Genomic DNA, 19193 nt, shown 5'->3' on the forward strand with positions numbered 1-19193 from the left:
ATCATCAGCTGAGCATCCAGAGAACTAGTACCAACAGTTCTGTGATCATCAGCTGAGCATCCAGAGAACTAGTACCAACAGTTCTGTGATCATCAGCTGAGCATCCAGAGAACTAGTACCAACAGTTCTGTGATCATCAGCTGAGCATCCAGAGAACTAGTACCAACAGTTCTGTGATCATCAGCTGAGCATCCAGAGAACTAGTACCAACAGTTCTGTGATCATCAGCTGAGGCATCCAGAGAACTAGTACCAACAGTTCTGTGATCATCAGCTGAGCATCCAGAGAACTAGTACCAACAGTTCTGTGATCATCAGCTGAGCATCCAGAGAACTAGTACCAACAGTTCTGTGATCATCAGCTGAGCATCCAGAGAACTAGTACCAACAGTTCTGTGATCATCAGCTGAGCATCCAGAGAACTAGTACCAACAGTTCTGTGATCATCAGCTGAGCATCCAGAGAACTAGTACCAACAGTTCTGTGATCATCAGCTGAGCATCCAGAGAACTAGTACCAACAGTTCTGTGATCATCAGCTGAGCATCCAGAGAACTAGTACCAACAGTTCTGTGTGTAGTACCGCTACACAGCAGCAGCACAGCAGCACTGCAGTGCAGTTCTGCTGCGGTGCAAACCTTCCACCCCGTCCCTGCTGCAGGCTGACGGTCACCTCATTGGAATCCACCGTTAGAAGCAACAAAGCCAAATGACTCAAAAGTAAAGTAAGCAAATTCTACTGTGGAGACTGTGTGATTTAAACACACACACACACACACACACACACACACACACACACACACACACACACACATCTCAGCAACAACACCTTCTTAGAACACAGAAGAACAAGTGTGTTCTTCAGAGCAGAGTGAGGGCATTAGTTTGAAGTCAGAGCACAGATCACAGACCTTCAGGCTGCAGGGGAAAGTCGCTGCGCTCAAGAAGAACAAGTGTATGTATTCACAAAGCTCCTTCACGTTGCAGGTCTCTTGAAGCAGGGCGGTGTTACAACAGCAGGCTCTGATTAAATTAGCATTGCTAACCTTTGCCTTCACAGCACAATTCATCTGCTGCGTTCGGCTGAATAAACAGGTGATACATCGCCGCGAGGCTGTCAGACGGCTCAGACACTTTCCATCTGCTGCCAGGGAGCGTGCTAAGTGTTAGCGTGGCGTTCTGGCCACTTGGCAAAGCTAATGAGGAATAAAGAGAGCGGAAATCATTCAGAGAGAAATGCGGTTGGAGGCCTGCGTTGACATGTCTGCAGATGCCACACTTAGGAGGCTTTGAAACACTGATCCGAGTTCATTCCATGAATCCACTTCCTGTTTGAATGGAGACGCATCTTTTTCAATTCAATTCAATATTTTTATTATCTTTCAGTTTGCAATCATTTATAAGTGTGCCAGTTAATCTACTTAACACCAAATGTATCATGTCTTTTGGCCTCAGGGGTCGAACTAGCACACGTCTTCACTGCCCAGCATGTGTGGGATGAGTGGAATATATGAGATTGTTAAGGCAATGCACTTATTTAGTTGTTTGTGTTATCTGTGTATTATATGTAGAAAGCAATATCATTTTTTTCAATCCATCAAGGTCACTGTTGGAATTGTGTGTAATCCTGATTTTGCTCAATGTTTTTCTGCTTTGGATTTCAAAGTGGAAATGGAAGGTTTCTCATATTGTTAAAATAAAATAACTCATTTAGTCCTTTTCACAACTCAGGACTTCTTTTAGCCCATGCGTAATTCTTCCACCACCTACACATCACGAGTAACAATCAATCCATACCAATATATAAGAGTGCTGTGAACATAAATCAATTGGAAAAATAAATATCAAAAGCTTCTTCTTTAAGGAAGAAAGTTAAGAGATGTAATTATGATCAAGTTAACAAGCCTGCTATTCATGTTAACTCTGGGGGGAACACTTTGGGTCCATTTGGATTATAAGATGTGGCAACACATGTTTTTAAATGCAAAGAAGATTACATGTTCTAATAAACCCGATGAGCCAGTATAGGATTATTCACAGTCTACATGTTACCCCAGCTGTTCGATGTACATGTGATCCTATGTGCTCTTCAGTATGCTTAAATGTAAAAGACGTAAGGACATTTAGAAATGGCTTTGTATGCTGCACGCCTCACAACTCTCCAGAAGTGGTTGGATGAAGATCTGCCTGATATTTTGTTATGGTTTGAAAAACTGATGTCCATGTTGCCATGGAGAGGTTGTCTTACTCTGGATGACTTTGCCAGGAACTGGTCCCCAATTAAATCATACATGAAAGGAATGATGCAGTGTTTAACTGGGCATGAATATAACAGAACAAGTGTTCACACGAGTACCGCACAAGGTTGTTAGTGCTGCCGTTTATTCTTTTGTGGTTTTACTATGTTATGTCTTACATCTTTTCCTATTGTCTCGCCTTGTAACTGCTGAAAATAAAAACCTGCTCCTCCTCAGAGGATGAACCTTTAGCTACAGTATGATTAATTGTGTATGTTCAATAAGCTGTGTGTATTTATTTTTGTTATTTAGAGGAAACATACAAAACAACTGATGAAAATAAGTGTAACCATTATCATTCAAAATATAATAATTGCGGTAAAAACAATTAGGGGATTACTTGTGCCAGCAAGTGTGCATGTGCGCTTACCCCTTGTTTGCTGCGTTGTGTTTGGGTTCGATCTTTCCACATCCGGTGCGGTAAAGCCAAACCCAGACGAGCGAGCGTTGACCTCCAACGATCTCCTCCGAAGCACATGAGACGACTCCCTCTCAACTGACACACAAACAGAGTAAACATAGGAATACACATGTTATTCTTGTTATAGCACTCAGGGCATCTCTTCCAGGAGAGACTGACAGTTTTCATTTCTTAGATTCAACTGGGGCCCAACAGTCGTGTTACCTGTTTACATGTCTAGCATTATGCATATTCGGGTTTTTCCCCACCTTATTGGTAACCTTTATAGGCTCTGGCAGATAGTTCACGATTTCAGATGGCTTTGTTAGTCGTTAGGCAAGTCTAAATCACTTAGATACAAAGAATGTTACACTTTAGTTCATATTGGAGTAAACTAGAGAGAGAATCGCTGGCAAGGGGGCTACAACTACAACAAGATGAACATATTTGACCGTGATTTAATTGTAATACACGTTTCAAAATGATGCCGACGTAACAACATACTGATACCGGATAATAAAAACCATGAGTTAACGCTTTGACAAGTCTGCAGACAGACGGCAGGCGAAAAACCCTTTTAAAATGCGTGTTTTCTAAATGGAGATTGGCTAAGCTAACTTTGTAAATGCTCCGACCGTCCACACTCACAACAACGGCCTACACAGACATAAATAAACCAGCGACTGTATTCTCCATGACACAGGCAGTCTGTGGTTTGTACTTGTTTAACTTTTGTCTAGTTTCTGAACAGATCGTATCTGTCCCCGGCTGTTTGAAGAGCAAGCATGGGAAACAAAAGACAGCATTTACCTGTTTGCATCCAGCTAGCCATGCCTTTCTGGTGTACCAGCTACGTGAGAAGCCTCGTTGATACGTTTTGTCTTTTTCACGAGCTTGCTGCGATATATACAAATCGGGTTGTTCCGGTCCAAGGTCTTTAAGTATCAATTTATCTCCCAGACCTCTCCTTTCGAAAGGATTGGAGAGTAGCTCTTGAACGGAATTGGGCGGGGACCGAGGTCCGGAGACTCCACCTGCACATGAAGCCATCCTCATCAACTACTGCCGTACTGCGTCACCCCACCGGATACTAGTCACTAGTGTCCAAACTACTCACAGACTGGACCAGGCACTGACATTGGCACCCGATGATCATCAGATTTGACGACGCTGAAATTATGTTTCGGCATCATAGTTTACAGATAGCAACAGTCAGCTGCTAGTGGCTGCTGCTGCTGCACTGGCTGAGGGCTCCTTTCTTACCGCCCAGACGAGAGAGGGTAATGACCATAGACTGTATATAAAGGTAATGACACATGGGCAAGGCCAGGCAGGAAACATGTGACTTATCAGTAACTTTAGACATCGTCGTAACACAGTTTTAAACAAGATTTTATTGTAGATTATAGATTTTACTGATACCAATTATATAATATTTACCTTGTTTATTAAAAATAAAAATAAAATAAAAAATGTTTAAAGGTCACATGTCATGGCCATTTCCACTGATCATAATTCCATTGTTGAGGTCGACTAGAATACATTTATACTGTGCAATTTTCCAAACTCACATTGTTTGGCATACAGCATCTCTGTAAACTACGTGTATTCACTCTCTCCACTAAACGGCTCGTTGCAGCTCTTGCCCCCCCCCTCCCTGTGAGCCCAGTGTGCTCCGATTGACCAATCCACGGACTTCCTCACACACACACTCTATGCAGGCAGCTCTGCTGATCTCTCCTCCCTGGCTGCAGGCTGATAACAGTTGGGATCGCGGCGAAATTCTCTCTGCAGACCCATTCTCACAGCGTTCATCAACCTTTTTCTTACTCAATATCAAGCCACACTTATTGTTCGCTAAACAAGGAAACCACACTTCCACGGAGCTCAGCGCGATTCACAACGTCCGATTGTTTCACGTTGTGAATCGCGCTGAACTCCGTGGAGGTGTTGTTTCCTTGTTTAGCGATACACAGCCAAACACAGCCAAACTCACCCTGAGCACACACAAAGTCACAGCCGAAGTAAAAACAATAAGTGTGGCTTGATATTGAGTAAGAAAGAGGTTGATAAACGCTGTGAGAATGGGTCTGCAGAGAGAATGTTGCCGCGATCCCAACGGTCTGTTATCAGCCTGCAGCAGGGAGGAGAGATCAGCAGAGCTGCCTGCAGCACTGAGTGTGTGAGGAAGTCCGTGGATTGGTCAATTTGGACCAATCAGCAGAAGAAGTGACGTTGCACGGTGCAGCCACGTCACACGGGGCAGGAAGTAAACAATGGAAACTGAGAAATCTCCAACGAGGCTTTTGGGGAGGTCTTCTCTGTGTTAGAGTTTACTCGCTACAGGGTGTACTTTGAGGGTTTTGACTCTGCACACTGTTTACATGCATAAAAAGCTTCATAACACACAAGGGGACGGGCAATAACCGGAAAAGCATGACATGGGACCTTTAAATATATTTTTATTTTGTATGTGGGAAGAGGTGGGGCGGTGCCCCTCGCGCCCCTATGGGCCGGCCGCCACTGGTCAGGAGGATCCTTCCTTTCCGTCCTCTGAGTTTCGTGCCGGAGGAAATTCTTCACAGACTGGCGGAGATTGGGCATGACAGGGTGACGTACAATGAGGGAATTGACTATGGCTAAAATGGCCATTCTAAGCCGATTTGCATCTCCCTTTTGTTTTGTCCATCAGATAGAGAAGCTAATTGGTCACTCCACAGAACATGTTTCCACTGCTCCTGAGTGCGTGCTTTACACCCCTCCATCTGACGCTTGGCATTGTGCTTGTTGATGTAAGGCTTGATGCAGCTGCTTGGACATGAAAACCCATGAAGCTCCCACAGTTTTGTTCTGATATTAATGCCAGGGCTGGAAATCTGCAGTTATTGAGTCAGCAGAGCTTTGGCCACTTGTACGCACTATGCGCCTACACACTATGTGCCTCAGCACTCCTCAGCACTCCCCCCTCGGATAACGTGGTATTGACTACAACACTATGTTGTTTCCACATTTAAACATGAATGCCATGAACACACCAGATTCAAGTCTCCACGTTGGAATAGGACCATCTAAGGAGCACCTCAATGCCCCATTGGCCTTGGCGAAACACTGTTTTTCCCACCGTGTTCTACTTTGTACAGCATCAGTGCACACACGTTTCCCTGGGGGAAATTACGTCTTTATCTTATTTTACATTACATTTCACGCTTTTATCCATAAACCAGAACTACACTCAGAACAGCAAGACACATGCAGGTACATCTGGTCCAAACAAGCCAAACCATTGTAGCAGCTGGAGCAGTATCTCTGATGTCTTTGTTCTCAAAGTAATGATAAACCTGTGAGTTGGTAAAAACATGTTTGACCGTTGGTGCTCTTCCTAATTTTCAGCCTCGATGCAACAACATTCATAATTAAGTAAATGTAACACCCTTTTCACCTCGGTTACACTTTTCATTTGCCCTGTGTGCGATGGGCGCTGCATGTGAGGAAAGTGGGGGATGTTGGCTTATCTGGCGCCCGCAGCTCACAGCCAAAGTGTGAGCGTGGGAGCGAGCGAGTGAGGGAGAGGAAGAGAGGGTTGTTCTCTGTTGTTATTAGAATCTGGTGCTAGCTGCACTAACGGATATAAGAAGTAGATGTTTCTACAACCAGGGTGGAGGAGAGCTCTCCTGTCAGGCTGAGAGGCTCAGTGAGGTAAAGGACTCTGAGTGTTTAGTCTAAGTCATCTCAGTGGGTCTCAAACGTTTTGACCACAAATGATGTAAACACATATTTCCTTTATAATTGTCTGATTTATTTGCAACAGTATGTGTTGCATTATGGGACATGCTCTTAAAAACAGAACCATTTGCTGCTATTACAGTCAGTGTTATATTCAGTCATCTCTCCATGTTACAGCTTGGCTGAAGAAAATGAAGAAGTCAAATGCCCTTTTGTGCCAAACATTCCAACTTGTTATGGCAGGTGAAAAAGCACAGGTGCAACTACCCACAGTTACCATCTCTCCGTCTCGAGAGGCCTCTCTCCAGCCTGTGTTCAACTGCAATGCTTTTGACTTGCCTTGACATATCAATATGTCAAACTCTACTGGGGCCCTCAGTGTCTGTCTGTTGGCATCCATTTGTCCATCCATCTACCTTTATCTAGGGATCTCTCCAGGGTTCTGGGTTTCTTCCTGACCACACTGAGCAGCACAGTTTGACCCATCTTCTTCATCACCTCCAGAACTTCCTGATTGTTCATACCATGGAGACTGACGCCATTCAACTGTTGACACACAAGAGTACAGGGAGAAAGACAAGTTGAGACAGAGACAGGGAAAGGAGTGATAACAGATGCCAGATCAGGTTGATCTGTAATCTCTCTGAAGTGTCACATGTCAAATGAGATGGACAGAGAACATCTTGTCCAGATTAAAAAGTTTGACCGATTTAATAATAATATTTTGGATGAAATCTTTCTCTTACAGCGAGCAGGCGGTCGTGGACTTGGATGTTTCCGCTTTGATCTGCAGCACTACCAGGAACCACATGTTTCACAAAAACACCAACTGCGTCTGAACAGGGGGGGGAGAAGGAGACAGAGAGGAGAGAGTTTACATTTTATTGGACCAATAAAAACAGAGCAGCACAATAAGGGAAATATGCAACGCTTCATAAACCTGTTTCATAAAAGAATAAACAACACCAATCCAGATGTTGTGGGCAACAAGTTGAGACTGTGAAATGTAACAGACTGTGTTGAATAAAACAAATGTTGCATCTTCAACTTGACAACATTCAGAACCATATGAATTCCTTCACATTGTGTCAAATGTAAAGGCCCTCAGATGGGAGTTATTTTGCACTGTATCACTTGATAACAATAACAATATAAGCCAACTGGTTCACAGGAAACCCCCCAAAGCCTCAACACAAAGCGGCGTACCAACCGCTGGAACTGCGACAACAGCAATGAGTGATATTGGGCTATATAAATAAACATTGATTGATTGAGCAATGTAATCTCAAATGACGGCAGCACGGATCAAGGTTTAACTGCCGAAGTCTGTTCACAGTTCCTTCCAGCCGTAGCCAGTATGCCGTTGAACAGAGTATTATATGGAAGTGGAAGTAATACGATAATTTTTAATTCAATAAAATCATTTTGAATTACTATTTTGTATTCAGTATGTGGTCCTGTAATAAGCGGGATAATGTGCAGCGAGGCAGTCATTATTGAAAAAGAAAAAATAGCAACTTTACTTAACCTCTGAAATTTCCAAATTGACCAATCAGAATCAAGTATTCAACTGTGTAATAATAAAAGTTATACAGCTGCACTATTGTTGTTTTACAGTAAACGTTCTAAGGCAAGGCAAGTTTATTTATATAGCACCTTTCAACACAAGGCAATTCAAAAGGTTTAACAAAAATGAAAGATATTAAGAGCATTAAGAAATAGTGCAGCAGAAACATAATGTAAAATGCCATTTAAAAACACTCATTTAAAATCAAAGATAATTAAAGCTGCAAGCAGCGTTGAGCGGGTCTTCGACGCTCCACGGGCTGTTGTCCGCACATCGACGTGTCAGTGTTTTCCGGACTCGGCCGTTGGCAAATGTGGGAAGTTTCAGGCCGATCGGACATTGTCTATAGGAGTTACAGCAGTAACATAAACTTTTTGTTTGATGGCGAGTGATCTATCGCCATGGCAACGGCATATGATGACACCCCATAATTGACATAAAGCTGTTGAGGGCCGGACCATTAGCCATCATCTGAAGTTTAGTGCAATTTGGACGATTTTCCATTGAGTTATGATTACATTGTGTTTTATGGCGAGGGATGCCATGGAAACGGCATATGAGACCCCAGCTTTAGCGTAGAGCTGTTGAGGCATGGACCGGTGATATACAAGTGAAGATTTGGGGACGAACGGACCGTGTCCATTGGAGTTACAGCGACATCGTGTTTTATGGCGAGGGATGTGTTGCCATGGTAACGCCACATTATGTAACATCAGATTTGATATAGAGCTGTTCAGGGCAGCAGTGTTAACCATCATGTGATGTTTGCGTTCTGAGCATGTCAGTTGGAGTTATGACATCATCGTGTTCCATGGCGAGGGATCGCCTAGCATCGAGCTGTTACCGTATAATAACTGAACTTCTCCATGTTTAGTTCTGACTCTGGGGACAGGAAGCTGACCAGTCCCAGAAGACCTGAGAGATCTGGATGGTTCATAGTTTAGCAGGAGGTCAGAAATGTATTTTGGGCCTAAACCATTCAGTGCTTTATAAACCAGCAGCAGTATTTATAAATCTATTCTTTGACACACAGGAAGCCAGTGTGAAGACTTCAGAGCAGGAGTGATGTGGTCCACTTTCTTAGTGTCAGTGAGGACTCGAGCAGCGGCGTTCTGAATCAGCTGCAGCTTCCTAATAGATGTGTTAGTGAGACCTGTGAAGACACCATTGCAGTAGTCCAGTCTACTGAAGATAAAAGCATGGACAAGTTTCTCCAGATCCTGCTGTGACATTAGTCTTTAATCCTAGATATGTTCTTTAGGTCAGTGGTTCTCAACCTGTGGTACGCCAGCTCCCGCTAGTGGTACGCGGAGGAATCTGAAATATAACAAACGTTTTTATTTTTTTATTTTATTTAACCAGATGAAAACATTGAGACAACATCTCATTTACAACGCTGACCTGGCCAAGAAGGCAGCAACGGTTCTCACACATAACACAGAAAACACAACTAAATAAACAAAAGACAAAAAGCAGTCACTCCATTGTGTACATTTAGGACAGTAAGAGAGGTACACTACTTATTACTGCAAGAGCAGCTGGTGGTAAGGACCTCAGACATCTTCCATTTAAAACAGGCTGTAGGGACAAGTGCCCTCAGTTTGAGGCTTGATTGAATAACATTCATTACAAAATAAATCATACTATCAAAATACTACAATGAATGAAATAAGCTTGAGATAATTGAAACTGTGGTTTAAATAAGTTCTAATTGGCTATTGTTGTTTTTATATTTAGAAACAAATTTAAAGCGTATTAGCGTTGCTAATGACGACCATACTACCCGCGAACGATTAGCGAACATTGCAAGTAAGCTAAAGAAAGAAGAACGCTGAATGATGTTAACAACGTGGCTCCAAACAGGAGGTATTCAGAAGAATCAGAAACAGGTTTAATGCCAGGTAGGTTCGCACCTACTAGGAATTTGACTTGATGCCACAGCACATACATCAAATATAAAAAACAAGAAATCTAATCTTTTACACCGTAATAAAATATAGTTAATAGCAATACAAATTAAATAAAGCAGTAATTTACATGGAAATAGAATGCTATGAATGAATTTTAGAATATAAACTATGAAATGTGAAATAAGAATGTGTGCAGAAAGGAGTATGAACATTGTGTGCATTAATGTAATGCATATAGAGATGTGGCAGGTAAAGTGTCAGTGGGGGGGCCGGGCCTTGCTTAAGAGGGGAATAATCTGTTCAGGTGGGGAGAGGTCCTGGTCCCGATGGAGCCAGAGGGGAGGGGGTGAACAGTTTGTGTCCAGGGTGGGAGGGGGTACAGAGGAGAATGTTACCAGCGAAAGTGAACAAGTGAATGAGGAGGAGGACAGTCATCAACCGAGCACAAGCGCAGGCTCCGCAAGCAATGCAACAGTGATGTGCACGGCCACTGTGATGGAGGAGAGAAGTGACGTGGGCGTGCCCTCATTGGGCGTGCCGTCATTGGGCGTGCCGTCATTGGGCGTGCCGTCATTGGGCGTGCCGTCATTGGGCGTGCCCTCATTGGGCGTGCATAGCAGCAGTACTTCAATGACTCGCCAGCAACAGGCGGCCACTTTCACCAGTCTGCTGACGTCATGTGCGTGTTCGTGTGTGTTGGAGGAGGTGCTGTAAGGAAGTCTGAAGGAAGGGGCGGATTCCTTTCGGCTGTGTACTTTCAAATGTTAGTGCACTCGAGCCGGTTTCTGAAAGTTACCTACCCCACCTTTAATGGTTATCTTTTTTCTTTCCTTTTGTACTTTGCCTCCACAGAAATGGCAATAGCAAACACCAGCAGACTGCAGATGAGCCATCAGCCCTCAGGCTCATCTACTCCTGGAGGCTTCATTATTGTTGTGAACTGAATTCCCAAGAGGACGTGTTCTGTTACAATGTGGGTGGTTACAGGAGGCCTACATTCACACTTTGGTACAGGAAACGACATGTGTGTACAGTTGTCATTTGTTATGTGAGAATAAGTTATTATTTTGTTCTTTATATTCTCACTTGTGGTGTGTGAGTGAGTGAGTGAGTGAGTGAGTGAGTGATGAGAGAGAGAGAGAGTGATGTGTGAGAGAGAGAGACTGACCTTTGTACATGTAGCTGTGGCTGACAATAAACAATGTTATTATGAATGCATGTGCCTCCGAGTCCTGCATGGACTGAGCACAGACTGTATTTTAACACTGGTCTAGTGGTACTTGGAGAGACACTTGTGTTGTCAGGTGGTACTTGGTGTAAAAAGGTTGAGAACCACTGCTTTAGGTGATAGTAGGCTGACTTAGTAACTGTTGTAATGTGACTGTTGAAGCTCAGGTCAGAGTACATGACTACACCTAGATCTCTGGCTCTATCTGTTGTTTGAACATTGCAGACTGAAGCTCAGCGCTAACTTTTATACGTTCTGCCTTGGCTCCAAAAACCATTACCTCAGTTTTATCTTTGTTTAATTGGAGAAAGTTCTGACACATCCAGTCATTGATGTGTTCAATGCACTTACTCAGTGTTTGAGATCGAGCATAGTCTCCTGGTGAAATGGTTATGTACATGTGTGTGTCATCTGCATCTATGGTAACTTATTTTGTTGTTTTGCATTATCTGAGCCAGTGGTAGCATGTAGATGTAAAACGTCTCCTATTATATTATTTTTAGGCATACATTATAGGTCTCAGATATATCAAAAACATGTCTATGAAGTACTGCTCAAAATACCAAACAGACCGTGCATTGCAGCATGCCTCATACCCCTCTATTTCAGCCTATTACTAAAGTGCTGATTGTGGGTCCGTAGCTTTAAATGTTGCCGAGCTGCTGCTGGCCACGCCCCTTTGGAGCATTCATGAGAGGTTTCTACCCAGATTCCCAGCTAAATGCTGCTGTCATTAAACGCCATAGTATGTTCCAAACCACATCAAGGATTATTTCTGAAACAGTATGGAGCTCAAACGTTTTTTCTCTTGCGGGTTTACCACAAGGAGAGTTCCTTTTTATATCCGGCTTTTTCACACACTCTCCAGTACAGTGTTAGCTCTGAATGTTAGCGATGCTTGCTAACGTAAACACAGACCATATTACTTCCAAAACATGTCACATTGTTTCTGATAAAGCAACGTTTCTGATAGGGCTGTGGGCGTAGAGCAAGCCCACATTTTAGTAATGTCGTCATGACGCAGCAAATCTGGATCAGCTCTGTTGTACCCCCGTTTTTAGAGATGTGGGTAAGGAGGAAAAGAGAGAGGGTTTTATTTTCTGACACTTTGTGAGTCTCCTTACACACCAGGGACTAGGGATGGGTATCGTTAAGGTTTTAACGGTACTACTACTTTCATCGATACCGCTTATCGATCCGGTCTTTTAACGGTACTTTTATCGGTTTTAAGGTAAACTAACTAAACAAATTGTGAACAAAACTAACATTGCTTTTTATTTAAATTAAATACATAATATTTCACATCAAAAGAAACAACAATGTTTTAACAAATGGTATTAAATAATGTGATGACAGAACTGTAAACAGAATAGCTGAAACTTTAACAAAATAAATAACTCCGTTACCTCTAATCATTAACCCATGTTTGTATGATTGGTGTTGTTGCTAGCATACAGAACACTTGACGTGGAGACGTTCCTCTGGACGGGGCTACAGAGCTGCTAGAAAGACAGTGGAACCCGGTGCATTCCTCCGTCTGGATGTGGAGCACTTTTGATAAATGTTTAGACAAACTGCTCGTGTTACCGCCCTCACATGATAAACTCTTATTGCACTTTTGGTAACGAGTATCGAGACGGGTAAAGTTTAACCACCTCGGAGCGCGTTCTCTCCGCCATCTCCTCCGTGTGTGTGTGTGTGTGTGTGTGTGTGTGTGTGTGTGTGTGTGTGTGTGTGTGTGTGTGTGTTGCTGCATGTAGCAGCTGCGTGTGTGTAACTGGCCCGCCACCTCGCACACAGACGGGGGAGAGAGATCTCTCGTCTGGATTGGAAAGATCGAAAATACAAAACATAATCATAGACGCATTTTGCAGTCTTTTTGCTTATTAGAAACTTTGTCCTGTCCTTTAAGTAGGATTCAAACCAGTTTAGAACTGTTGTCCCACCCAGTTTTCTAGTCGGTCTCGTAATATGTTGTGGTCAATGTTGTCAAATGCATACAAACAAAAAAGGAAATTAAAAGAATCTACCCTATACATAAACGAAACCTCAATCATAGCGAAATCTATATATATCTAACACCCCTCCTCCCCCCACAATGAATATTGACCAATCACGTTCTTGCTTGATTGACCAGCATTGCAGTCGGGAAGAAAAGCAATGTGGAGCGGCAGCTCACCGCTTCATAAGGAGTTTGACCTTTCCTTCTGGCAGAATCTACACAACACATCAGCCCCATTGAACAGCCTATCATGCCAGCCTGTACAACACATGAGGGGCAGAGTTTTACTCTGTGTGTGTTGTATATATATTTCTTGCACTTGACGCACACATACGCATGACATAATTTCCACTGGGGACATGTCCCCCCCACTTTTCTAAATCCTGTTTGTGTCCCCCCCCACTTTACAAATATGTTTATTATTATGGTTTAATGCAAGCCACCATCGCCACGGAGGAGCACACAGCCTCTATGAGCGAGCGAGACAGAGAGAGACAGAGAGCGAGCTACAGCACGCACCAGTTACGGGGATTTGTGTTGTTAGCATCTGGTGCTAGCATCTGGTGCTAGCTCAGAGTTTACAGATATTAGAAGCTGTTTTTACAACAAGGAGAGGGAGAGCTCTCTCCTGTCTCAGTGAGGTAAAGGACTCTTGAGTGTTTGGATAGTTAACTTTAGTCTAAGTTATCTCAGTGGTTCTCAAATTATTTGGTCATCTAGGTAAACAAATATTTCCAATGTACACCTTTATCCATACCTGACAACCCTACCGATTTGGGCGGTAGTCTACCGCTTTTGACATGTGTCTACCGCCTACCGATTTAACTGGCTTTCCCTACCGAATTTCGTTCTTCCCAAATCATAAAAAATAGAAATGAAACTCCAGACACTGGACTCGACTTTTAGCGTAAACCGATTGCAGCGTGTCTGTGATCCCATCATACAAACAGTCCTCTGTGTTTCTGAAAGAGAAACAACGTGCAGAGGAAGGGCAGCGTTACCCCCGGGACTGCGGTCAAGCCAGCCTCCACTTCGGAAAACACAGTCATAGCAGCCTGCCGCAGTCCCCCGGGACTGATAATAATCAGTCATCACTCCCAAATGAGTTTAGGGAACAGAGACGTGGCATTTGAGTCCAGCAGGGTTTCCCCGTTAATATCAATGTCTCGAAAACACATGTTGGCGACTGAAAGACATCCAGTGTTTGGTATTTTCCGGAAGCATCCTACAGTGTCTCAACTGAAAGAGGACCACAAACGCACAAAAAATACAATAACATTTTGAGATATTTATTCTTTCACTTTTTGCGGACATTTTCAACACCAAACATGTCGTTAATGTCTCTGTTTGGTGAACTACAGCAATCTGAAAGCTTGTACATTATTTATATCACACTGCAAAAACATGCAGGAAATTACTTTTTTTAATGCAGTATTTTCTGATATATGCCGCAACACAAAGATATATCGCTCTGTGCAAACCTTTGACTAATATGTCAACAACATGAAACAAGAATGGCTTTATCCAATGTTCACACAAGAGTTCTACATCCTGACACATCTATCATCTACACTGTCGCAACTGAAAGAGGACCAGAAACACACAACATATAATAACATGTGTGGAGACTTGGGATATGTATCTCCCATTCTTTTACTTTTGGACATTTTACAGACCAAACATGTCGTTGATGTCACTGTTTACCAAACTACCACTTATTTCTAAAAAATGCATAAAATGATGCAATATATGTTAAATATATGGTTTATACATGTAATTACTGGGGTTCCATTTCTTCTGATTACCTAGTTTGGGCGTGCACATTTGCCACGCACAAACCTACCTCTTTTGGATTCGGAAAGGTTGGCATGTATGCTTTATCTATTTAATATAGTTGTAAAAAATAAAGAAAGAAATCATTCCAATGTGTACTATACAGAGTTGGGTGTAACGCGTTACTGTAATAATATTACTTTTGTCGGAGTAGTGTAACACGCTACTTTTATAATTCAGTAATCACACTACAGTTACCAACATTTCCCCGACACGCGTTACTTCGTTACTTACTAAAATCAGTCATAATCATCACACTGACAGACAAGAGGGGTTTCCGCGGCAGGTTTATATGTACGTAATCTGCGCGACTTGCGCGTCCACATCTCCACGTGCAGTGCTGCATAAACATGGCTGAGTCAGCGATAACTTTCGAGGGGTGGAGGTATGCTACTGTATGGGCATAGATATGTCTCATAATTATTTGTGTGAACATAAAAATAATTTGTGTGTAGATATGTGATTTGGAAATGTAAAACACCACAAATGCATTTAAAAGATTTGCAAACTCACAAATAAATGTGCAAGTGTAAAACGGATCTGCAAATACGCTAAATATTTTCACAAATAAAAAAAATATCTGTGATTATGTCTTTAACATTGACAACTTTCGATCAGGCATTTGTGAATCCATTTTGTATTTGCCGACCAAAAATGCGCTTGCGGATCTCAAATCTCTGCTCGTGGATCTCAAATCTCTGCTCGTGGATCTCAAATCTCTGCTCGTGGATCTCACATTTCTGCTTGTGGATCGTCTTTTTACACACACGGAATTTTGAGACATATTTTCCGCCGGTCTCGGCTAAAATCGTGTTATAAAGAATCTTTAGACCCTCTGGGATAATCCAGTCCAGATTTGATGAGTCTAGGTTTAGTAGTTTTAGATCAGGACCTGGTCTGATGTGGTCTACATGTAAAAAAAGCACTGAAATCTCACTTTTTGTATTTTCACAAATAGAATAAAGGTTTCACAAATCTCAAACTGGGTTATAAAGAATCTTTAGACTCCCTGGGATAATCCAGTCCAAATAAATCGGCTATGCAGCTATTTAAGAGGTTCAAACACGGAGGATTGTTCGCTCAGCGCTGTAAATTAAATGTCCCTTAACTTTCCCCTTCACTGCCGAATCGGAAGCCAACTTCAGCGTCGTCGTATACCCGCGTATCACGTAGACTACACCATTGCTATGAAGGCTGACCTAAAAATGCTGCTTTTCTATAGATTAGTTTATTACTGCACTGGTAAAGTAAAATTAGGCCGATTAATAAGATGTGAAGTGCTTTGTAACTTTGACCTGCTTGACTGAATACACAACAAACAATGAAGAAAGAGTTTTGTCTGGGCTGCTTCGCTGCCAGCTGCTCCCAAAGGGATCCGAAAGTGGCGTATAGCCTGTACTTCAACATCAACGCATGTGCTCGATATATGCTATATTGATCCAATAAACTAACACAAACTAACTATCACTATAACATGATGATGATGGTGATGGTGATAAAGAATGCATCTAACGTTCCGCTGTTCATTATAAAAAAAAACAGCATTAAACAAACCATCATGCTCTTACTTTGAAATCATGCGGAAATGTCGTCATCAGCGGGCCATCACGTGGTTTCCGAAAATAACCGAGTGACACGAGTAGATTTTAGCCGAGACCGGCGGAAAATATGTCTCAAAATTCCGTGTGTGTAAAAAGACGATCCACAAGCAGAAATGTGAGATCCACGAGCAGAGATTTGAGATCCGCAAGCGCATTTTTGGTCGGCAAATACAAAATGGATTCACAAATGCCTGATCGAAAGTTGTAAATATTAAAGAGATATTCACAGATCTTTTTTTTATTTGTGAAAATATTTAGCGTATTTGCAGATCCGTTTTACACTTGCACATTTATTTGTGAGTTTTCAAATCTTTTAAATGCATTTGTGGTGTTTTACATTTCCAAATCACATATTTACACACAAATTATTTTTATGTTCACACAAATAATTATGAGACATATCTATGCCCATAGTATGCCCATTATTTTGAGTTCGTCCGAAGAATAGACAGGAATGTGACGGTGAGGTGCAAACTGTGTCCAGGCCAGAAGCTGTTATCCACTGCTGTGAACACCACGTCAAACCTCAACAAACACCTGCAAAGAACACATGCTAAGGTGAAGCTAACGCACAGCTATTTGTTGTTTGTTTATATCACGCAGTCTGTTCTTCTTCTCTGTCTTCCGGTTGTTGTCTGTTTTGAATGACGAATACACACTACCGCCGCCTGCTGCTGGTAAGGAGAGTTATTGCCACTCACGCATACGCAGTTCGTACGTGCTCGGTTGAAGTCTTTGCGGTGTGTTCCAGTGCGACACATGACCAGCACGCAGGAGAACACGCCGACGCAACAGCGTGAGCAGAGATAGACTGCGCAAAATACAGATAGCAGGAGACAGAGAACAGCCACGGTCAGATAGCAGGAGACAGAGGACAGCCACGGTCAGATAGCAGGAGACAGAGGACAGCCACGGTCAGATAGCAGGAGACAGAGGACAGCCACGGTCAGATAGCAGGAGACAGAGGACAGCCACGGTCAGATAGCAGGAGACAGAGGACAGCTACGGTCAGATAGGAGGAGACAGAGGACAGCCATGGTCAGATAGCAGGAGACAGAGGACAGCCAAGGTCAGATAGCAGGAGACAGAGGACAGCCACGGTCAGATAGCAGGAGACAGAGGACAGCCACGGTCAGATAGCAGGAGACAGAGGACTGCCACGGTCAGATAGGAGGAGACAGAGGACAGCCATGGTCAGATAGCAGGAGACAGAGGACAGCCAAGGTCAGATAGCAGGAGACAGAGGACAGCCACGGTCAGATAGCAGGAGACAGAGGACAGCCACGGTCAGATAGCAGGAGACAGAGGACAGCCACGGTCAGATAGCAGGAGACAGCCACGGTCAGATAGCAGGAGACAGAGGACAACCACGGTCAGATAGCAGGAGACAGAGGACAGCCAAGGTCAGATAGCAGGAGACAGAGGACAGCCACGGTCAGATAGCAGGAGACAGAGGACAGCCACGGTCAGATAGCAGGAGACAGAGGACAGCCACGGTCAGATAGCAGGAGACAGAGGACAGCCACGGTCAGATAGCAGGAGACAGCCACGGTCAGATAGCAGGAGACAGAGGACAGCCATGGTCAGATAGCAGGAGACAGAGGACAGCCAAGGTCAGATAGCAGGAGACAGAGGACAGCCACGGTCAGATAGCAGGAGACAGAGGACAGCCACGGTCAGATAGCAGGAGACAGAGGACTGCCACGGTCAGATAGGAGGAGACAGAGGACAGCCATGGTCAGATAGCAGGAGACAGAGGACAGCCAAGGTCAGATAGCAGGAGACAGAGGACAGCCACGGTCAGATAGCAGGAGACAGAGGACAGCCACGGTCAGATAGCAGGAGACAGAGGACAGCCACGGTCAGATAGCAGGAGACAGCCACGGTCAGATAGCAGGAGACAGAGGACAACCACGGTCAGATAGGAAAACATTCAGGATCTGGATCAGTCTTATGCGACAATGGAAACTGAACTAAAGAGAACATTTGAAACTTTAGCAGTCTGCGTGATCTGCCTGCAGGGAGGGGCGGGCCGGCCCTGCGAGTAAAGTAACAAGTAAAGTAACAAATTACTTTATGTAGAGAGTAACGAAGTAGTGTAATATATTACTTTTTTTAAAGTAATATGTAAAATGTAATATATTACATTTTTTTAGTAACGACCCCATCTCTGGTACTATAGGACAGTAAAACAAAAGTTTAAAAGGGGAGTGATTAGTAAAATATGCATAAATAAAAAAGAAAGAATGCCAACTAGGTAACATAAGATCAGAATAAACAAGTTTAAATAATTTGTTATTGGTTGTGATCATATTCTAAAGATTTTTGAATTATTGAAAAGTATACAGCTCTCTTTCATCTGAGTGTTGAGAGCTGTATCTATCAATTATTTTTGTGCTCAAAGTGCACCAGATTGATGCATTTAACGTCAACATTTAAAGGGGACCTATCATGCAAAATTACATTTTTGATGTCTTTTATACATATATATGTGTCCCTGGTGTGTCAGGGAACTCACGCAGCGTCAGCAAATATAACCCTCTCTTTTCCTCCGTACCCAGATCTCTAAAAAACGGGGCTACAACGGAGCTGATCCAGATTTGCGGTGATTTGATGTCATATAGGCAATGGAGA

The 19193-nt window shown here is 43.1% G+C and overlaps 1 protein-coding gene across 1 annotated transcript in view; it reads right to left on the reverse strand.

The window, feature by feature from the left end:
- patj (PATJ crumbs cell polarity complex component) overlaps positions 1–19193 on the reverse strand; it is a 112354-nt gene that overhangs the window by 66661 nt on the left and 26500 nt on the right. The window contains exons 11-14 of the mRNA XM_071203041.1: positions 7165–7253; positions 6835–6964; positions 2666–2791; positions 2247–2314 (exon numbers count right to left, since the gene is read on the reverse strand). Of these exons, the coding sequence (XP_071059142.1) occupies positions 2247–2314; positions 2666–2791; positions 6835–6964; positions 7165–7253 (413 nt within the window). The remainder of the gene's footprint in view (positions 1–2246; positions 2315–2665; positions 2792–6834; positions 6965–7164; positions 7254–19193) is intronic.

This window comes from Pseudochaenichthys georgianus, chromosome 4, assembly GCF_902827115.2.
Source record: "Pseudochaenichthys georgianus chromosome 4, fPseGeo1.2, whole genome shotgun sequence".
Classification (NCBI taxonomy): Eukaryota; Metazoa; Chordata; class Actinopteri; order Perciformes; family Channichthyidae; genus Pseudochaenichthys; species Pseudochaenichthys georgianus.